The sequence below is a fragment of the Salvia hispanica genome, chromosome 5 (genome assembly GCF_023119035.1).
Source record: "Salvia hispanica cultivar TCC Black 2014 chromosome 5, UniMelb_Shisp_WGS_1.0, whole genome shotgun sequence".
In the NCBI taxonomy this organism is placed as follows: domain Eukaryota; kingdom Viridiplantae; phylum Streptophyta; class Magnoliopsida; order Lamiales; family Lamiaceae; genus Salvia; species Salvia hispanica.
The window spans coordinates 2,253,933-2,277,029 of NC_062969.1; the positions used below are offsets into that span (position 1 = coordinate 2,253,933).

The 23,097-nt window shown below is 33.2% G+C and overlaps 2 protein-coding genes across 3 annotated transcripts; one reads left to right on the plus strand and one right to left on the minus strand.

Annotated features, from left to right (window-relative positions):
* Positions 1-704: 704 nt before the first annotated feature.
* Positions 705-5,385, minus strand: LOC125188238 (zinc finger BED domain-containing protein RICESLEEPER 1-like). Its single transcript, XM_048084999.1, has 4 exons — positions 5,314-5,385; positions 1,367-2,807; positions 1,235-1,294; positions 705-1,143 (listed from the first exon to the last, which is right to left on the minus strand). The coding sequence occupies exons 1-3, from the start codon at positions 5,383-5,385 to the stop codon at positions 1,245-1,247; spliced, it is 1,563 nt and encodes a 520-aa protein (XP_047940956.1). The 3' UTR covers positions 705-1,143; positions 1,235-1,244.
* A 900-nt stretch (positions 5,386-6,285) lies between these two features.
* On the plus strand, positions 6,286-9,902 carry LOC125186707 (bidirectional sugar transporter SWEET4-like). 2 transcript variants are annotated; one of them, XR_007170489.1, is made up of 6 exons: positions 6,502-6,621; positions 6,708-6,890; positions 9,132-9,187; positions 9,276-9,389; positions 9,507-9,602; positions 9,690-9,902. XR_007170489.1 is itself a non-coding variant. In XM_048083136.1 (3 exons), exons 1-3 carry the CDS (start codon positions 6,292-6,294, stop codon positions 6,831-6,833), a joined length of 366 nt encoding a protein of 121 aa, XP_047939093.1. In that variant the 5' UTR covers positions 6,286-6,291; the 3' UTR covers positions 6,834-6,975. The 2 variants fall into 2 exon arrangements, 1 of the variants encoding a protein (XP_047939093.1); XM_048083136.1 differs by lacking the exons at positions 9,132-9,187; positions 9,276-9,389; positions 9,507-9,602; positions 9,690-9,902 and adding an exon at positions 6,286-6,408 and having other exon boundaries at positions 6,499-6,621; positions 6,708-6,975.
* Positions 9,903-23,097: the final 13,195 nt, after the last annotated feature.

Consider the following 23,097-nt stretch of genomic DNA (forward strand, 5'->3'; position numbering starts at 1 on the left):
ATAATTGTGTAAAACACACAAAAAGGAACGTCTTCGTTCTCTTCATTCTCATTCTCCTTTCTTCATTCTTTCTCTCATTCTTCATTCTTTCTCTCTTCCCCCAAAATATTCCTATAAAATCAGACCTAACCCTAATCAATAAAAAATCACACATTTCTCACAACCCCAACCCTAAACAATAAAAAATAAAAAACGGAGATAAAAATTTCACCTTTACGAGCCGGAGCTCGTACAGGAGGGTTTTGAGGCGGCATGGGTTTCGGCGGGTTTTGAGGCGGCGAGGGTTGCGGCGGCGGAGGGATTGAGGCGGGCATCGGAGCATAATTTCTTTGGGAAGGAGAAATTGAAAGTCCCATTTTCCAGTCTGTGTGTTTAATTTATTCAGTGTTGTATTTGTATTTTTTACGTTTTTTTCCAAGTTTTTCTAATAGAAATTAAAAATTATAATTAGACATAATTAATTATCATTATTAAGTTAATATAGTCAAATTGTAGTTGACCGTCTATTTTTTAACAGAACCGTTAAGTGAGGACCGATTCAGGTCCGAATTTAAGGACCAAATTGATAAAACGACCATATGTTAGGGACCATATTTGGCCTTTACTCTTGTTGAAATGTACAAATTGTAAGAACGAGTAAACTAGTATCCCGCCATTGCTCTAAACAAAGAGGTTAAATACACATTTAGAAACTGACAAAGGAATGTAAAAATAAACCTCTACGTTAAGCTCAATGGGATATCGTCAGTCAGAACTTCAGATTTTCCAGCAACATTAGGATAAATGATTGGAAAAATGGTAAAAAGTTTGGACCACCTTATCTTAACAGATCCTATTCAAAGCTAAAGCATATGAACAAATATGAACTTTTGCTATATCGCCCTGCATATTGAACTCCGACAAAAATCCGGTATGTAGCAGTACCTTGCATATCAGATACATCTTCAGATGAGTTAAATATAGCTGAAACACAAAGAATCCCTCATTATATACATGAATACCACTTCTCCATTAATGTTATCCTTTCTTCTCGCCATTGAAACAGGCGGCAAAAATAAATACGCGAGAAGACTAGTTTTGTATCTAACACCTGGATGAGAGGTCACCATCATCCATTGCCCGAAAACTAGTTGAAGATCTGCACTGTGCAATTTTCAAAATAACAAGAATAAAAATACTGAAAACAAATTCACCTTTAATACATAGCTGGAACATGTAGTATAAAGGACCATACCAGAAGTTTGCTAATTTGCATCGCTGTGCAAGGCAAAGACGGGAGGTTTGGGATCTGTTGCTACAAAATGCAGAGTACGTGAGCAGAAAGTGCATAATATTACAAATCAAAAATATGGTATAAGGCATCTACCTTCCACTTCGTTGCGCATCCAATCTTGAGAACACATCAAAGCTTGCAGAGTATCAGACTTCTCAGCACCCCAAGAATGGTCGAGGGCTCTATCTCCAGTATCGAATAGGGATTCCAGTGCAACTTTTGATATTGGAATCCCCAATATGTTGCGGGCCATCATGGAAAGCACAGGATATCTTGGCTCATGAACTTTCCACCAGTTTAATATACTAAAATCAGCACTACGAGGGAAAAGTGGTTCCTCTAGATACTTGTCTAAGTCTGATTTTGTGTTTTGGCTAACTGAGGTTTCATGGAGATATCTGTCGAACCCACTAAGTCTGTCCTTAACAGCACTACCATTACTTTCAGAAGATGAATTTTGACCGTGAGCAGCTAAAGGTGAATAGATAGCATGACCACTGTAAAGAGCTTTCATGCAATTTGAAACAATGTCTATGCAATCAGGAGCACTATCACCATAGATTTGGGGATAATAGTACTCCACCAGTTTCATCTTGAATCGTGGATCCAAGATGGCTGCAATAGCCATAATCAAGCTGCATTTCTTCCAATACTCATCAAATTTTGATTTCAATTTCAATGCCAAAGAGCTGATAAAATCATCTGACTTCTGGCACCATTCGATCAACTGTAAATGAATGTCACAAATCTCAGCAAAATAAGAATTTGCAGTGACATGTTTGCGACCAACAAAGACATTAGAGACTTCATGAAAGAACTTCAAGATGCTCGTAATGCCCCTCATTCTGTCCCAATCTATGCCAGAAGGACACATAGAAAAGTCAGGGTCATGTTCTTGCAACTGAGGGAAGGCTTCTTTGTACTCTAAAGCAGCCTCAAGCATCACATACGTCGAGTTCCACTGAAATGGATTATCAGTAGACAGCCATTTCTGCCCATTGATGCCAACTAACTGTACTATCTCATCGAATTTTTCTTGTGTTGCACGAGAACCTTTAATGTACTGTATAGTTTCACGAACTTTGTTGGTTATCTCACGTGAAGTTTCCAGGACATCTTGGACCAATAACTTCACGGTACTTCCTGCACATCTTACATCAAATAATTGTCCTTCACACATGAGGAACCTATGCTGACAGAGTTGGTCTCTGATTCTACACACAATTTTGTCGTATGTGAGACGATTATCAATAGTCAATGAGAATAACTTTCTGTCGATATCCCAATTTCTAAGACTCGTCATGATCAATTCTGAGAGCATGTCTTCTGCTTGAGAAGTATCAACAGACAAAAAGTTCAAAATTTTCTTCTTTAGTTCCCAAGAATCATCAATGTAATGTGCTATCAAGCATAGATACTCTGAGCCTCCATTAGTAGCCCATCTATCAGCACTAAGGCTGACCTTCCCGGGTAATTTATCCAATTCCTCGTACACTCTTTGCTTCTCCTTTTTATAGATCTCTATACAGTCAGCCTCACATAAGATTTTCAAATATGAAGATAAATTTTAAGGTAAGTAGATTGAAAAGGAGAGATGTAAAGAGAATATACTGATATTTATAGATAAAGAATGCGTGTTAATTACAATAAAGTATTCAGAACGCTATAAATAATTAAAAATATTATAAATAATAACAAAATAGAAATACACTCCTCCCAACTCACTCTAAATGACACATTGCAAATCCGAACTCTAAATGAAACATTGCAAATTCGACAATTTCAATTTACGATATGAACGGAGTAAAATAAAATTAAACAAATGACAAAGAGGGAGATGTACAACTAAAGATCAAATAGTATGTGTTAGTTAGAATAAGATATGCAAATAAAGGAAAATGTGCGACTAAGGACCAAAAGGGAAAAAAAACATATAATTTGATTAAATAAATAGTTCAACAAAACATAGATATTCATAAACAAGAACAAAAACTTAGTACGACCGAAATAAATAATTTTTAGTACTATCGAAATAAATAAAATATAATTCAAATTTTAATTTTTGTAAGTTAAGCAAAATAGAAATATATTTTACAAAAATAAAATAATTAATATAAGAATTTAATTTTATTTATATTAGAATTAGAATATCCAAAAAGCTCCAAAAAAAGGCCCAATAAAAATTAACATGCCTACCCAATACTAACAAATGCTGCTTTAAAAAAATTGTCATCGTATATATCTCTATTTTTTTTTTTAATTCCCTATGCTCACTTTTTTAATTCTACGACACTCACTTAAATGTCTTTTGTTATTTCAATAACCTTAAAATAAGCAAATATGTCAACTGATGTATCATAGTGTCACATTCTGCTATATCAATCCCGAAAAACTAATTTATTTGAATGAATTATTTAGGGAAATGCTATCAATCCTGAGGTTATATCATAAGGAATGAATTGATTGCGTACTTAGCATAGTTTTATTTTAGAAATAGAAGAGGAGTCTATTGAAGCTCTCGCCCTCACTCCTTTAATTTCCTTCGCCCGTAAATTCCTCGGTAATTAGCTTGTTTTTTAGTAGTGTTACACTAATTCCACATTAGTAGTGTTATGTTGTTCAAAAGTTTCTTAATGTAGAAATTGTATAATTTTAAAAAATTGAAAAAAAAATGAAGATGGTTAGTAAATTATCAGGAGTTAGGACCAAGTTAGGATACGATTTGATTTTAATATCACGCGTTTGATACCTTAGTTACTTCTTTTCTTATAAGTCCACTTTGTTTGATATAAATGTTATGAAATCAAAATTAAATATGCAGTGACTTATTTGACCTTATACAAATCTACTTATTTGCTAAATTGTTTTTAGCTATACCTTAGTTGACATGCTTAAAAAAACAAACATTACAATTCCCTCTCCATTTCTCCATCGTCATTTCTCGGCGGTTCTAAACTTAAAGCAGTAAAATACTACTCCATTCTTCTTTGAATGGTAAAAAACATTATATTTACATAGAAAAGCAAGCCATTATTAATTCTTCATAAACAAAGCTCTTTAAGCCTACCGTTGATTAAAGCTACAAACAGAGCTTTTCAAAAACCCATGAGAAAATATTTTTGTTCCAAATCAATATTAATCAACATAAATCATCACAAGTGGCAACAAATTGAATTACTCACAAAAAATTTCATAATTAATAAAAAAAAAGAAAAAGATTGATAGTAATAAATAAGCACCTACCGAATGGAAATTTTGCTAGTGAACTTTTGATTTAATTATTCATGAGATTTGAAGGAAGAGTATGCAGTGGACTTCTGGAAGATATTGACGCAAGGGCACGAAGGAGAATTCTTTTTCTTTTCTATGTAAATAAATTGAGGCAGATTTGTATCTCACCACATGTGTGAGATACATATCGGTATTATTTTAGAAAAAATCTTCGGGCTCGAATGGGCCATAGAGAAAAAACACGGACTCACATGTTAGGTTAACTAGTATACCAAACGCTTGGAAATACTCATATAACTATCTATATCTATGCATTACTACCTTATCAAACATGCCCTCATAAGAGTTAATTAAATTGCAGATAGAGGTTATGAGTAGTGATAAAATGCAAACTTATATATTGTACAAACTCAAAACTTGTTAACACAGTTTGAATACAATATCAATACAGTGTAAAATTTAAAGATTTTAATTTCCACACAGTATCAACACAATATCAACACAGCATTAATCATCGACTACCGTTGAAATTTTGTTGACATTTTCCTATTGATGTTTTTTTTTGATCTGTTGACATTTTTCAATATCAACAGATCATAGTTTTGAGTTTGTACAATATTTAGAGTTGTTATTTGATCACAATCCTAAAGGTTATAGTAAGATAGGAATTCAGTAAATAGATTGAGAGATAATTAAATTGCAGATATTTATTGAGAAATTAAAGTAAAACCTTAAGGTAGAAATTCACCAACACGGGGATTATTGGTTTGTATTTCATCCTTTTCTTTTGTAATTTTAAGCATGGAGACCTGTGTTTCCATTTTAGGTTCATGCATCTTTCCATCGCTCCAGAACTGAGCGTGAACTTTTAGTTTCTTCATCGATTTGTTTTGTATTGGCGTGTTTTCTGAAAATGTGAGTAGGTTTACCATTTTAAGTTTGACGCTTCTTTCCGTGACAATCTATTTGTTTTGCATCGTGATTTTTGCATCACGATTGTTTGATTCACAATCTCAAGGTACTCATTAGAGTAAACAAATTGTTATTTCTTGTTGGAATTAACCAAAATTTTGGAACATTTCATTATGAGTTATTTCGTTTACACTTTCGGCATTTTTATTTCATGGAATTTGCCAGCATATTGTTTTTTTTGCTGGAACTCTACTGATTTAAATCTTAATCGGATTTAGGAACATTTGCTAGCATATTATTTTCTTCTTCATGAAATTAATGCGAGCACTAATTCGTTTGATGTAGGCTATGTTCTATCAACAGTGCTGATCATCTCTCCAGCGTAATTACTTCTTTCTCTGCCTCTAATTAATAAGGAAGTAGATTCAGATTATGTCGTTTAATTAAGATTAGCAGTTAAATGATTAGACTAAGAAAAAACTAATCACGTTCTAGCTGAGTTTTTAACTAGTTTTTTACAATAGGATGATCTGTTGGAAAATCCGGCAAAATGGAGGAACAGGGCTACTGCGCCCATATCTGTTCCTAGCCTCAGTGCAGAACTTCATGTTCGGGATGCTTTATGGTGCAACAATGGTGCACACCCTCAGCGGTATTTTGTTGACCAGCTTAAATGCATTTGGTTTTACACCGTCGGTGATGTACCTGGCCGTCTTCTTCTGGTACACAAACCAGGAGAATAGGGTAAGTATAATAATGTTGTTAGTATTGTAGTATTGTATTTACGTGATTGTTATCAAAATCAATTTTGATAAATTTTATGCAATCAGGGCATCATATCTGCTATTCTCATTTTGGAGCTTGCTGGTTTTGGAATGATAGCTCTAGTTGCCTTCGTTGGCATTCATACGTTGGCCATTCGATCCATCGTCTTAGGGACTGTCAGTTCCATTTCTATGGCGATCATGTATCTGTCTCCGATGACAGCCCTGGTATATTTTTTCATCTTTACGTTGAGTTTTTGCATCTTTACGTTGAGTTATGCTAGCGCTATCAGCATTTGACATGTCAACTAATAACAGAGACAAGTTATGATTACCCAAAACACCGAGCTCATTCCATTTTGGGTCTGCTTTGCTGGTTTATTGAATGGGATCGATTGGGTAATATATGGCCGCCTTATTAATCTCAACCTTTACATTGTGGTAAGTTCATTAAATAACAATGAATCATTCCAGTGTGAATTATGGATTGATCTTATAAATGAGTACATGACTATATTTTGGTGTAGGTTGGAAATGCAGTTGGTGTAGCTGCTGGCGCGATTCAGATCTTGGTGTACTTTTATTACACACCGCTCATTTCAAATCTTCTCCCAAATCACACCATGAAATCAGCTGCTCTTATTATTCCATAGCCACCCGACCCAACCCCTCCACCTCGAACCAGGCTGGCGGCTTCTTCGGCAGCCCGGGTATTTACTTGTTGTCAACCTACTTATTAATTATTATCATCATAGCCTCTATAACAATATAATATCGATATCTCATTCTGATCTATTTCTTGGCCAGTTTTTCTCTTTTTTTTTTTATATTATAACAATAATTTGGAGAAAGAAAAATAAATAAATGAGTAGTAATAGATTTATTATTAAAGCTGCAAGAAGGCTACCTTTATCCAAGTGTTTTAAAGTAGGAAAAGGATATCGTAATTTGATCACAGTTGTATATGTGTACTGAAATTTTGAAAAAAAAATTGGTATTGAGTTTACAAACTGGAGTTTCAAACTCAGTGCATGCTGCTAGAAGATCAAGTATATTCAGTTAAACCAAGAAAGTCTCCACGGTCATTCTCATCCAAGCAGTTTATTCGACCTTCCTTCAAAAAAACACAAAAAAAGGGTCGAATTGCAATAAAACATATCAACTGATTCAAATCAAAAGGATTTTCAAAAAGGCAATAACTGGAAAGTAATAAAGAAGTTTTACTAATATAGGAAAACACATCCAAAACGGAAAGCTCTCTGCATTTTCAGAATAAGCACTCTTCAATTTATCTACCAAATCAAAGAAAAAGTATTACGAGAACTAGAACTGATTTTAAGCAAAATTCTTCATGAACTAAGTGGTACTATAAATATGAATGTATAAGGATCTTAGGTGCAGCAGCTTACCTTATACAAAGTGTCCAAGATAAGAAGATCTAACTGTTGACCACCATCTTTTGAAATATCTACAAAAACAGGGGTGTATTTGTAAGAAGGTTTGGACTTATGCACAAGTGCATGGCCGTTAACTTCAGGCTAATCAAAATGTGTTTCTTTGTCACGCAGCACAACAGCATATAAATCACAACTACCGGTTACAAGATCAGACCATTTGATTTATTTTCTCTTAACTTGGAAGTTATTCAACACGTTTAAAGAAATCGTATCACAAGATTCACAAGATAGACACAAGGAATACTAAGATTTAAGAGAATACTGATGGGTTTATTAATTAAATCTTATCATTAGACCATTTGATTAAATCTTATCACTAGACCATTTGACTAAATCTTGTCATTAGACCCTTTAATTAAGTCTTACCATTAGACCATTTGATAATTAAATCTGTTCAAACACTTCATTAGACCATTTGCTTTCATAAGATATACCAGTTGATTTCTTATTCTTTACCATGCTTCTAATTAATGATGATATACATTCTATACGTAACAAATATCTGCTGGATAATAGATTGGCCAGGCTGGATCGACAGTAACAAATAGAAAGTGAGTGCTTACAGTTTTTTGTAGATGGAAGAAAGCGTGAAACATCTGATATATAAGCTACTTTATATCTTTCGCCAAAGAGAAAACCTAAGCACACATAGTCTTCACCATGCATCACCTATAAAGAGCAGAAAAACTTGAGTATACAAGTAAGGCATAAGAACTATATTCAGAAAAAACAATACACTTGTCGGTAAAAGGAATAAGATATAACTAACTGGGAGAGGAACAAACTGCAATCCAGATGCCATGAATGGCTTTGTCAAATCACTCTCTATATATTTCCATGCCAGGCTTTAGCTTTTTCTGAACCAAGTAAGGGAATTTCACTGCAATGCTGTTAAAAAACAATAAATTATGTAGCATAGAATATTGCAAATACATTGGTAGCAAGATTTTCAATTTACAGTTTGCTTTTAACTATAATAAATTATAAACACATAATATATAAATGTCAAGGTTTATAGTCTAAGATATGTATGCATAAGATATCTGCAGACTGATCCACTAATGCCACAGGGAAACTAAATATCAAACAGCTATTTTACGTAAAAAAAAAAGTGTATGTGTACTCCAATTGGTATCACTTTACAAATCATAATGATGTAATGAAATCGTCTTACTGCTTAAGCTTGCTAGTCAAGTTATAAGATATGGCAATGAAAAGTATTAATACAATTTTACCACTGTAAGTATGGGCAAAAATTCTTTCGACGTGCAGTATACCTTTCCATTGAATCTTGAGTAAGGTAGACGGGAGTAGGGTTAATGTCATTTGTTGGACTAAAAGGTTGCACAACACGTATATCATCCACACCAAGAACAGCATCAGCGTGTTCATGAGTTAATATAATCTGCATAGGTTTTAAAATTGATCAAGTAAAACAATTATTGGACCACCGACTGATTCTGTTGATTGGATGTTGATTGTGCGTTTTTGCAGATGTTTTGAGTGGACATCAAGTTTCTGAGGGACACACAGACAGTTTCGGATCATTGGTATTGTTATGGATCATCATGTTGATCATTGTTATTGCTGAGGATCATCATATGATTGTGATAGTTATTTCTGTTTGTTCATTTGCAGGATAAGCAGCAGGTCAGGTGGGAAATAGTAGAAGACGAACAACAACTCGAATGCATGGAATAAAGCTTTAGTTCTACTGCAATCATACATAAAACTAGTTATTGATAGTAACACGTGAGTGATTACATCATAGTTGAGGCCTTGGTTGGAATGGCATTGTGATCTCATAACTCGCCTTGGATCTTTCGCTTCAACTTATGACAGTCGACTAACTATCTCTGAACGAAGCAGGTACAAACAGAAATGGATATTCTGGATGAGAAGATCAGATTATGGTCAAGTGGCAAGGATGCTGACATTAGACTTCTGCTTTCTTCACTGCATCATGTGAGATGATCTTTTAATATAAAGAAATCCAGATGATGTAAATGTTGGATTACACCAAATATGTAACTCTCTTTGCTTGCCACTCAGATCTTATGGCCAAACAGTGGCTGGTTACCGGTGCCCTTAGCAAGCATAATCGAATCCTCCCAAGTGAAGAAATCATATCAAAAGGCGCGGCTGTGCCTGCACCCGGGCAAGCTCCAACAAAGAGGCGCAACGCCCCAACAGAAGTACGTTGCAGATAAAGCCTTTTTGATTCTTCAGGTGAGTTTGAGTCATTGCACAAGTTGAGAATTGGCCAAAGGGTTCTTGTCTTAACTTATGACTTGATTGTAGGATGCTTGGGCTGCATTCATCTCTATGGATGTGTTTTAAACAATGGAATACGGGTTTCTCTCAAATCATAAACATCACTATAACAAAGCTTAATACAAAGAAAATGATTAGAAAGACAAAAAAAAAAGTAATCTTTCAAGCCTACTTATCAATAAATCTAGCTTAACCCATAAGCAAGCTCCATTAATTATGAACTCATTTACACCTACCAACTGTTCGATCAAATTACCATAACCGCGAATTTCAAAATCCAGAGCTGAAACTAACAGGAAACAGCTCCCACTCAAGCACACACGGCGCAAAAACACACAAAATCCAGCTATTATTGGGCCTCATCTTGGCCCAATATGAAGCCCATTAGTTGAGTGGGCTTTCATATGATCATGCTCATTCATAAAAGATTTTTAGTAATTTTATACTCCATTCGTCTGTGAAATGCTATCCACATTTGCCATTTCGGTCCGTACGCGAAATATTGTCCACTTTACTTTTTTTTACCATTTTGGTAAATAGACCTCATCTTCAACTAACTCATTACACTCACATTCTATTATAAAGACAATATATAAATATGAGATTTATATTCTATTAAAGTTATGCTTTTGAAAATCAAGAAAGCCATCAACAAATTAACTAACAATTGTTACAAATAATCTGCAGCTATAGTCTTTTCATACTATAACAAAACAGCATTGTTTGTTGGCTTCATCAAAATTGTAACATCCCGGAATTTAGAACCCTAATTTTAGATCCCTAAAATTTATTATCGATGACGTGGAAGATGTGAATTATTTGATAAGTGAATTTATTACATGAGTTTATTTGATTGAGAAGTTTGAAAAGTCAAATTTGTTGACTATTATGATGTGGCATATGTGATTAATTAATTTATGAGATGAATTATTTGATTAAGGGTGAGTGAGAATATTAGAGAAAATTTCCATAAATACTAGGCACTATTTCTTTGTGATTTTCGAAAATCACATGTAGAAGGAAAGGAATTGTTTTATTATATTTGACCTCTTATTTGATTTCTTTCCATACCTAGAATTTAAATATTCTACCAAATCTTTCCATACCTCAAGAGATCTTGCCTTACCCTATTCTAGTTAATATAAAAAAATCACATGCCTTAATTAAAGCATAGTACACGCCTAGTTTCATTCTCCAAGTGGGAGGATTCCTTTTTATATTTATTTATTTTGCTCCGTGATATTTTATTCTACTCCGTAAAATATACCAAAACGAAATCTTGGGTAATTGGGAGCCATATATTTCGAAAATTTCATGTCTTGATACCCTATTCTATTTTTGTTAATTCTTCCTCCCTACTTCACAATATTTATTTATTTAATTGTGAAGAATAAGATCTTACCAAATATTCTATTTATTTACCTAAAGATCTTATTGGACTCTATAAATAAGGAGCCAAAACCTAACCCTAGCCCCATGTATTTTTCGCCCCTCCCCCTCTTTCACACTCTCTCAATGTTCTCCTACTTTACTCCATTAATCCTTCATCCTTTGAGAAGAAATTGAAGTTTGATCCAAGAATTTTCGAAGAACCAAGTCTTTACTTACTTTCTACCGATCGTTTTTCTCAAAAAGGTATTCTTATAATTATCTTCTTCTTCTACTCGAATCCTTTTCTTTCTAACCGATTAATCGGTATTCTTGAACCTTCATGCATGTTAATTGAGCGAAAGTGGGATAAAAGGGATATAGAAAATATGTATGCATGATGTGTGTGTGATGTGCGTGTGTGTCGAGTGTGTGTGTGTTGTGTGTTGGCAAAATACTCATGTGCGATATATGTTGATGTTAGATCTAGAGTTGATATGCGAGTAAATTATATATAGTGAACATGTTTATGTTTGGTCATATTAAGTTAAGTCGTTGGGAAAAGGGAAAAACGTCGAGACATGCATGAATTAGGTTTTGAATTGTGAATTTGATTTGTATGTACCTATGTGATTTAAAAGGTGAAACCCCGGTTGCAAAGTCAGATAAAGGAAAAGAGAAACTTACTTGAAATCTAAGCAGTCGGGGTGGGCTTTATTCTTAAACTCTTTTACTTCTTGCAAAATATTGATTAGTGTTATAAGGGTGGTTTAACTGTTATGCCATGCCTATATTTGTTTTATTTTGATATTGTGCCTGAAGCCTAGTTTGTGAGTTCGCTCCATTGGGCCAAGGTTTTGGATATGTTATACGAATTCGGGTCTGAGTACGGGCCGCAAACCCTACCAGGCTGTGTACACGAGGGGATCGTGAGCCGTCCTAGTCGGCCGGTCTCGTGGGCGAAAAGTGTGGCCACACTTTCGTCGCACCATGGATATGATTGTGGATTTTGATGAGAAATTGGGAGATATTTGATTGGCCAATCTATGAAAATATTTTGTGATACTCGATGATATTTTATTTGATAAATTGTAAAACTCGAGTTCACTTGGTAAGGGTGGCATAACTTATAAAATGTTTTGGCAACGAGCTCACTGAGTATTTCAAAATACTCAGCCCCTGCATGTGTTTTCCTTATGTGCAGGTTGAATGACGACGAGCGGTGGCGGGTGTTGAGCATGATAATTAATTAAGATGGATGTTATGAACTTCAAGCATAGTTGTGTCTTCATACATGGCTATTCTTTCTCTTGGTCGTTTTTCACTGAGTTTTGATGCACCTTAGAGTTCGTCGTTTTTGAATATTTACATCTTTCCTTCGATTTGAGGCCTTAGACTTTTTCTTGTGATTTTATCTTAAATATTATGTCGTACTCTTGAGAATTTGATCGTTATTTATAATACCCCTTTCTCTTTCTCATTCAAGCTTTTAGGCTAAGTTGTTGCTTTAAATACTCTGATAGTTCTTTTAAATCTCTTGGTCAAAATTCTTTAAATGAAACCCTAGCCTTGTTCATTTCTTCGAGTCCGTTTGGTAGCAGTTGCCGCATTTATTGTACCCTAGGAGAGCGGAATGTTAAAAAAATAGTATACTCAAAATTATATAGACAATGGCTACAAAAATATGCCTTCAAAGATTACATTACATGGGCATAGAAAGAGAAGAAGTACGTACCCGACAAATGCAATCCAAATTCTGTCAACGGTTCCAAAACCATCCATTCCTTTTTTTTGGTAGTAGAGATCTTTCATTATTTATCTTTGTATTTTAATCTGAAAATAATTAGAAAAAGTATAACTGTTTGAAGGGGCAATAAGAATTGGAAAATGATATAGTAGTAGTAGTATATTGAAAATCTTGATGCATTTATGAAAACATATTTTGGCATTAAATGTGCATCATGGTACTAAAGGGTAATAATATGAAGTCATGTATTTTGTAGTACATCCAAATCTATCCTTGAGAGGTGTTCTTGTTTAGCCAAAATTATAGTAGTACGTATCATTGTTGAAATGTGTACAAAATATATTAATTGTATCTACATATCAATGACGGTTCCAGGTCGGGTTGGTAGATCGACCAACCCCACCATCGGCCCACAAGGGTCGAAAAAAGTCTATTTAATTTTTCCTTCAGAGTTTTCGCCAATCCCACGGTGCGATAGCTCTGCCTCAACCCTTAATGGTCGTAGTTAGTTCAATGCAGTTTTTCCGCCATCCATTGCCAGCAAGGGGCACCGCAGGTCAACAACGATGATGTTTTTCGATGACCTTCTTAAATATGATTGATTTCACGAGTTTGTTTCCTAAACCCGCCATTTTCACATAATCCACAGTCCACATGCAAGTGATGATTACGACAATTCAATAATATAGGCGTCTTGTTTATAAATAAGAGAGATAAATTAAATATTTTAATAAAGAAATGAGAATAAATAGATTGAAATGCCTTTTATGAGTTTGAAGGTATTTTTGTCCAAAAAAGTTTGAAACAGTGAAAAAATAGTTTAAACGATATTATATTGAAGTTTATGGACCTTAAAGATATTTTCAAATGTCACTGACCAAAATTGATATCTTGACAAAATTCGCATAAAAAAAAGTTTGCTCTTATAATTATCTAGTTTGTTTGTAGTATTTGGCATCGATGTTTACCTTGGTGAGGATGTTGGTTTCCGAGACAGTGGTTAAAATCAAGAGTATTGTTTTATACACAATACTAGAGTATTAGTCCATTGAATTAAATAAGGCCTTCAATTTGAATTAATTAGGAATACTCTTGCAATAATTGAAACGAATTACACTGCATTTATATTCTAACAAGAAAATATTTGTCCAACACGTGAACTTAAATACATATTGTATATATGCACATACACAGTGTGTGAAATAAAATTCAACTGATATTGAACACGTCTTCACAGCTTTACTAGAATAAAAATACAGTGTAGCAACTTTGATAACAATATTTGTTTCAATTATTGCAAGAATATTCATTACTTATTAACATTAAAGTTTGATTTTGTATGTTTTTGAAGAATGTGAGCTTCTTAATTAACGCCGCTTCAAGTTTGAGTTGTTGCTTGACACCTTATAATGTTGAATCTAAGATTTTATCCATTTCAATTCTATCCTTAACTAGGAAATTTGAAGTTATACCATCTCTTGAATTTGAACATGGGCAATTCTTTTTTATTTGAACTTAAAATATACTTTAATCTTTATTGTTTGCAATTGAATCAAGTTAACTCATTTCTTTTTTAGGATGAATTTTTATTTGTTTTCCGTTTGTGTTACCTCACCAACTTGAACAATACTACTCCCTCCGTCCCAAGGTATTAGACCAACTTTCCTTTTTGGGATGTCCCAACATATTAGACTCATTTCCTTTTTTAGCAAAAAGCATCTATCTTATTTTATTCTCCACCTACTTTTTTCTCTCTTCTCTCTCCTACTTTTTCCCTCTCTCATACTTTACTCTCTCCATTTTAACTATTTAAATATCAATTCCTTAAATCATGTGCCCAAAAGAAGTGAGTCTAATACTCCGGGACGGAGGGAGTACTTAACAGCACTCCCTCCGTTCCATATTAATAGTCTTTTTACTTCTTTGGGAGTTCAAAGTTAATTGAGTCGTTCTATTTTTGGCAAAAAGTAACCACCTCTCTTACTTTATTCTCTCTTCGTCTCTCTTACTTTATTTTATTCTCTGTTGCTATATTCATTAACCACTTAACACACTATTCTTAAACTCCGTGCCGAAGAAAATGCTTCTATTAACAAGGAACGGAGGGAGTATAATTTAATGAATTTTAATATTTTGAATATTGATTAAACAATTAATTTGTGTAGAAATTAGATCAAAAGTGTGTGTATATTTTGGGGAAGAAATTTGAGTGGACTTAGCTAGGGTTGTGCCACCTCTGATGATCACACGCCTACACGACTCGCGTGGGAAACCTCCGGCCAAGCACGAGTCGTGACTCGTGCGGCCATCAATGTCCTACCAATTCGCCAATGCCCACTTGTAATGCAACAATGCTTGCTCGCACACGACTCATGTGGTGCTCTCGACCTTGTTACGCTACGATTTCTCGTCATCTTGTATCCATTTTTTAAGATCTTTTTACTTCCAACCTCAATAAACTCGACATCATACCATATTATAAAAAATTTACTCAAATGCATGCTCATATCAAACATCAAAATCAACTATAATTGATGAGATCGTATCAAAGACAATCAATTTTCATTTTCATTGGAACTCCAAATTGACCGGATATGAGGAAGGAATGAGTAAACTTTTCCTAATGGAAAAACTAATGTTCATGAGATGTACATTACAATGATTGCATTAAAGCATACATAGTCCAAAAAAGAGCAAATCATTCTAGGGCTGTTCTTGGGGATAGAAACTAAATGATGGACTCCTTAAATCAAAAGCAATAATTCACAAAGAACGAACTAAATTCGCTAAGTTCAATTAAAAAAAGTGGCGACATTTTAGAAGTCATTATTGTATTGAATCTCCAACTAAGGATTTTATAAAACTTAAACAAAATGTTACTTCAAAATTGAGTTGCACAACAACGATATTGAAGCTTGAATGAACAAGAAATTTACCCCTCCAATTTCAACCGTAAGGACACCCGAGGCACCAGCGTGGATCGAGCACAGTGAGCGATGACAACGGAGCTGGATCGGCGACGACGGAGCTGGAGTCGACTATAAATAATTGTATATTTGTACATATGTAATTTTCCCATATTAATCATGTAGTTTTTAAATTAAAAGTCATGTATCAAGAAATTATACTCATATGAAATCAATACTCCAATGCATGTGTATGTAAATTTTGCTATATATTCTACTTGTTAGTTAATGGATCTAAGTGTGATTGAGTATAATTTGAGAAGGCTTAGTTTGTAGAATGCAACAATAATTTTATATGGTTAATATTTTTAAATTCAAAATAATTAATCAATTAATAAAAAAATTAAAAAATGAGGAGAGAATATATATAGTTTTATATTGATATTTCCTGGCAAATTCTTACCAGACTTTGGCACGACATCGAGTTCCTCGACTTAATCCCGGTGGTGACATGAAATTTGCATGATACTCGAAATTCGCACGGTGCTTGAAATATGCACAGTGCTTGAAATTAGCCATCTAAGATCGTTTAAGGGGCAAAATTAGCAATGTTATATTTTTCAACTAAATTATGCTAAATGAGGAATCACATTTTTCTCTTTTCTATTTTTCAGCTCTCTGACTTTATATTACTCTATCCGTCCTATAAAAATAAAGACATTTTCCTTTCTCGTCTGTCCTATAAAAGTATCTATTTTCCATTTATGGAAAGTCCTACCAAACTCTTTACTTATGAACATCAATTTATTTACAATTTGTATCACTAGAATCCACCATTAAATACTAATAATGTGGGTCCTACTATCCACTAACACATAAATTTTCAATTTTTTCTAAAAATTCAACAATTAAGAAAATGAAAACATGCACACACAATACATAAAAAAGAGAAGAGGTATACCAGATGAGTTTCACCCAATTCTCTGCTACTGAAACAAGAAGACTCATGTTTTTGTTTTGTTGGAAGAAAATGTTTAGAGTTGTGTATTTTTTTATTTTTTTTTGTGCTTACTCACTACTATGAGCATCTATTTATACTAGTACCCTAGTGAATGGACTTGATGGCTAAGCAAGTTATATATTCTATAGCTGCATCAAAATTGCTATAAGTGTTAAATACAAACGTATCTCTACCATTAAATTTTTGTAGATTTAATCTTCAAGGGCACGGGCTGAAGCTTGCTTTAGAAATTTTCAAAAAAATTTGAAGTAGAAAAAAGGAAGAAATTTTTTTGTTGGCATGTGCTTAAGCCCTCCCCTCCCTCTTACTGTGTCCGTCATTGTCGCCAATGCCGCACTTGTATGCTTGCTCGCACACGACTCATGTGGTGCTCTCGACCTTGTTACGCTACAATTTATCGTCATCTTGTATCCATTTTTTAAGATCTTTTTACTTCCAACCTCAATAAACTCGACATCATACCATATTATTAAAAATTTACTCAAATGCATGCTCATATCAAACATCAAAATCAACTATAATGGATGAGATCGTATCAAAGACGACTCTCCAAAAATAATTGGTCTATCATTATATAAACGCATCTATCTCCATTCTCCCTTTTGTTAATTTGAATATATGAAGAATTGACTATTTTCTACCCCGAATCAAGCATCATTTACATATTTGCTCATACTCATGTAATGTACCCACGCTATCAATTTTTTTTCGACTATAAATAATTGTATATTTGTATATATGCAATTTTCCCATATTAATCATGTAGTTTTTAAATTAAAAGTCATGTATCAAGAAATTATACTCATATGAAACCAATGCTCCAATGCATGAGTATGTAAATTGAGCTATATATTCTACTTGTTAGTTAATGGATCTAGGTGTGATTGGGTATAATTTGATTTGGAAGGCTTAGTTTGTAGAATGCAACAATAATCTTATACGGTTAATATTTTTAATTTCTAAAATAATTAATCAATTAATAAAAAAAATAAAAAATGAGGAGAGAATATAGTTTTATATTGATATTTCCTGTCAAAACTTTTCCCAGACTTTGGCACGACACCAAGTTCCTCGACTTAATCCCGGTGGTGACATGAAATTTGCATGATACTCGAAATTTGCACAGTGCTTGAAATTTGCATGATGATCCTCGAAATTTGCACAGTGCTTGAAATTTGCACCATGCTTGAAATTAGCCATCTGAGATTGTTTAAGGGGCAAAATTAGCAATGTTATATTTATCAATTAAATTATGCTATATGACAATATTTTAGTGAATCACATTTTTTCTCTTTTCTATTTTTCAGCTCTCTGACTTTATATGACTCTATCCGTCCCATAAAAATAAAGACATTTTCCTTTTTCGCCTGTCCCATAAAATTATCTATTTTCCAATATGGAAAGTCCTACCAAACTCTTTACTTATACACATCAATTTCTTTACAATTTTTACCACTAGAACTCACCATTAAATACTAATAATATGGGTCCTACTATCCACTAACACTATTTTAACTACATTATTCTTCATCTCTCTTACTTTACTAATTATTCATTAATTTTCCTAGCGTCCCAAATATCCTTATTTTTTGGAAAGGGGGGAGTATTTTTTTCATTTTCTATAGCTATATTTCTTTCTAGTTCCTTAACCTCTCTCCTCACTTTAAATAGTACTAGTAACTTACACTATAATTTTTACTATATTTTTTCAATAATTAAAAAATAATATAAAAATATGAAAAGGAAAAATATTTTATTAGATTACTAAGGGAAGTAGAAATATATTTAATTGGGTTTATATAGATGGGATCTTCCACGGGATAAAATTCACTCCTATGAAACTCAGTATCCTTGATTTTTGTCTATAGCTTTGCAAATTCACTCACAGTTCAAGTAAAAATAGAAACTCTGGACACCATCCTTTAGCCTAAAAACCTAGTCTCCACAGTAAGAGTTTCTTTTCAGTTTTCCAACTTAGGACAATCTTCTCGAAAACAATTTTGTGGGACACAGCTTTTCCTTTATTTATGTGTATTTTTAACACATAGTAAATTCATTTGCATGCGTGACAGATTAATTGTAATTAAGGATATGATGATTATAGGCAGTCCAAACCAATAAAGGGCGGTGGAAACTAGTATAAATATATGTGGATGATGCAGAGAAAAACACTCCCTGAAAAACACAACTGCAGTCTACAACTACTAAACACTCTCTCTGCCTACTGCCTAGTACCAAAAAAAAAACACTTCTTAAACACTCTCTCTGCCTATTACCAAAAAAATGAATCCGGTTGTACAAAATGTGGTTTCACTGATGTAGTACCTTAGTGTTTTACTTAATTAATTTTCTTATATATTCTTGTTAATTAGCTAGTTGTCTACTTATTAGTTTTTTTATGGAGTACTTATTAGTGCAACAACTCTTGGACAATAGGCTACCATCTCCAGACGAAGATGTAAGAGTATACGAGGAAAGTGGTTGGAGTGGTGAAAACAGCACTGAGATGCATAAGCTCTAATCCAAACTCGCAACCTTGTACTCCCTCCGTCCAATAAATATGCAACATTTGGAGCTGACTTCTGCATCATAAAATTCTATTGAAATAAGCTAACAAAAATAGAAGTGGGCAAGATTGAGATCTAATTCTTGTTTAATTGAAAAAGGATACACACCTCCATCTTCTTTTCTTGGGCCTGCTACCACTGTAACTTTCAACATCCAAAAATATACTAGTGGAAATGAATTTAATATTTACTGCTGAATAATCAAAGCTGATTTCATATGTTACTGTGACATGAGGGTCGATGTCGACATAGTGGGCGTGTACGTTCGCCAAGGATCTAATGGCAAACGTACCCGCCACACAGCCCACACTTATTTCTCATAGTACTATCAAATCTTGAGGTGGTCCCTCAAAAATTCAAATCTCATCATTTCTTTAAATTGGAAAGTTTAAACTATAAATCACAAAAAATTAAATAAATTCTTCTCTCCACATTCTCGCTATGTGTTTTATCTCTCTAACTTTCATGTCTTTGAAAATGTGATGTTGAATTGAAGCACGCGTTTAAGATTACAATGATGTGAATATAAGAACAATCAATTTTTTGGCACGGTGACTTGATATCCGCACGCTCCAGCATTGCTTGAAATTCGCACGATTAAATTCACATAGTGCTTTAAATTCGTAGGCTCCAGCACATACTCACAGTGACTCTCACATTGTTCTATTAAATGACTTGACATTCGCACGATGCTTGCGACTTAATGTTAATCATGCAAATTATGTTCTTAAATTGCATATGTTATACATTTGGTATTTTTGATATGTTTGTTGATAAATGATAGAAAAAGACAGAAAAGGGTGCAAACACTATAAAAAAATGTTGGTTTACCGAAGGAATTACGAATTAGCGACGGAATTTTTCGTCGCTAATATTTTTCCTTTTTAATTAATGTATTTTCCGTCGGTAAAAATTTAATGACGAGTTTTTTACCGATGGAAATGTCCCTACAATCCGTCGGTAAATATCTCGTCGATTAAATTTTTTAACGACTGAAATTACCGACGGAAAATAATTTGCGACGGAAATGTCTGTCGGTAATTGTGTCGGTAATCCGTAGCGAAAAATTTTCGTCGCTAATTCCATCGGTAAACTGACAATTTTTTTGGGGTTATTCGAAAGAATTCTTCAAAATTAGATCAAGAACACACATTTAATGTTGACAAAAGTTGTAAGAAACTCTTTGTTAACTTTTGGTCAATCACATGACTTCATACCATGCGAATCAAATCATAATTTTACTCCCAATTTGTAATTTGTCCCCAACGAGAATAATTTTTCTGGCGATATTGTGGTGTTGATGCATGTTTATGTAGATATCCATCATGAATTCCACATTGTGCACCGTAGTTGTGAATCGAAAAAACTTGGCTTCGCCAAAAATTAGTCTCGCGGGGTGATTGCGAACATATAGTAAATTTCTGGTTGAATTCACAGCGTTCAAATGTTATGAGACCAGAATATACTTATTTTCCGGTCCCATAATTTAGTATTATAAAAAATACTAAATAAATTGATATAGATTTGAATCAATGAGAGCAATAGAGATGCCATCTCGCTTAAAAATGGTTGACATATTGGATTATCTACACCTACATTGCATTATTCGAGCTCTTGTGTTGGAAGATCCTTCAACGATAATAGTAACATTTACCAATTTCAGCATGAACAAGAAAATAATGGTTATTATTAGCTTAGAACTACAGATAGTCCTAATTATTAGCTGTATTAGCATAGATCAAACTCACCTTTTCTTCTATCTAACAAAGTCATAAATTATTTACTTATTACTTTAAAAAACGGTTCAATTTAACACACGAAGATAACTATTGATCCATGAAAATAAAGGAAGAAAAGTAACAGCACATGTTTCCAAGCTAAGAATTGGCTAAATCGAATATTTGAGTGTTGGTGGTGAGAATAATTACGAAATGCAATAATCAAATATTAGTTTTTTCTTCAATAAAAATACTGCAACGAAAACTTTCCCACAATTCAATTAATTGACAAAAGTAATAATAAAATTGACGAATTGCTGTAATGATGATGAGCACGCGTCACTAACACAATTTGTTATATAATTCAATGAATGAAAAACATTTAATTCTTTATTTTAATTAAGATTCCAAAAATTCGGAATTTCTTTTTGAAATATTATAGATGAAATGGAATTGTTAAATATTAAATTATGTGTGTGTTTAACACATATTTATCGTCTTCAATATTAATTAGTACTCCATGTGCATATTATATGTATATGTGTGGGTGTTTGCCCGATTATAAGAACATAAAACAATGTATCATTAATATTACCCTTGATCATAAAAATATTCTTTTCAATTATTACAAGAATATTCATTATTAATTAAATGGATGGCCTTATTTATTTCATTGGGCTAGTACTCAAGCCGTATATATAAATTTCGAGGAAATATATATAAAGAGAAAATAATTAAAGCTTCTTCCTATAGAAAAGAGATGAATTATATTTTTAAAGTCATTGCAAGAAATTGGTTTACATTTGCAGGGTACATCTCTTATTATGTTTATTTTCATCCTTGGTTATTTTGTTTAACCATATTTCTCTATGATGCAATTTTACACTGGCTACGTCCGGAATTTCAATTTTTGATTATATATTATAAGTAGTTTATTTTAGATATTTTAATTCTTATTTTGATCAAAAATTTGTCGACGCTTCTTTATATATTAACTCAATTAGTTTGTTTTTAATGTTGCAGGCCCGGAGTTATGCTTTTATATCCATTGTAAGAAATCTTGAAATTTTTCTTTTGCTTCAAAAAAATTCATCAAATTTGGTCATGATTCCATATAAAATTTATTAATGGATCAAATAATTATATATATAGATATGCATCGGCGAGAGCAATGGAGACTTCATCAAGCTTAGATAATCAGCAATGGCTGACCTACTGGATTATACATTCCTTCCTAACATTGTTCGAGCTTTTCTTATCGAAGATCCTCCAATGGTAAATTTTTCGACAAATAAGAGAATTAACAATTTTTTTAAAAAGGAAGAAAAATTGTAATGTATCGTTGAAATATTCACATGTAAGTACTTATCGATCGCATGTTGAAAATTCAATTGGTTTTGCGATGAAACTTGAATAGAGTTTGTTTCAATAAATACGACTGTCTTGCTTACTCTCGTAAAATGTAATAGTACTAATATATATTGCAGGCTTCCGCTCTGCCCCTACATTAAGTTTATATTCTGCTCGTGGTTGGTTCTTCCGTGCTTCAACGGAGCAGCATACATGTATAGGAAGTTTGAGGAACATGTTAAAGCTGGGCAAAGACCAAATTAACAACTATTGAGAGAAGATACATTGATGAACTAAGTCCAAGTTGGTTTGGTGTTACTTAGATAAATTAATTATCGAAAATGTTCAATTTGAAGTTAACACAAAGATGATAATTATCATCAAATTGTGATTTTATTTCAAAATTAGAGAAGCAAGACGTTTGAATGATTTTGTTATCTTTTTGCTTCTCAATCACTGGATACTATATTTACAAATTAAAATTAATAGAAAGCTCAAGTATTCGCAAA

Excerpts from the sequence above, each read along its gene's own strand:
- LOC125188238 (XM_048084999.1), bottom strand. The coding sequence starts at position 5,385 with ATGAAGAAACTAAAAGTTCACGCTCAGTTCTGGAGCGATGGAAAGATG. Across the intron at positions 2,808-5,313 it reads AACCTAAAATGGAAACACAG|GCTGACTGTATAGAGATCTA; the intron begins GTCTCCATGCTT and ends ATCTTATGTGAG. Across the intron at positions 1,295-1,366 it reads GATGCGCAACGAAGTGGAAG|CAACAGATCCCAAACCTCCC; the intron begins GTAGATGCCTTA and ends TGCATTTTGTAG.
- LOC125186707 (XM_048083136.1), top strand. The coding sequence starts at position 6,292 with ATGATAGCTCTAGTTGCCTTCGTTGGCATTCATACGTTGGCCATTCGA. Across the intron at positions 6,409-6,498 it reads TGTCTCCGATGACAGCCCTG|AGACAAGTTATGATTACCCA; the intron begins GTATATTTTTTC and ends AACTAATAACAG. Across the intron at positions 6,622-6,707 it reads ATCTCAACCTTTACATTGTG|GTTGGAAATGCAGTTGGTGT; the intron begins GTAAGTTCATTA and ends ATTTTGGTGTAG.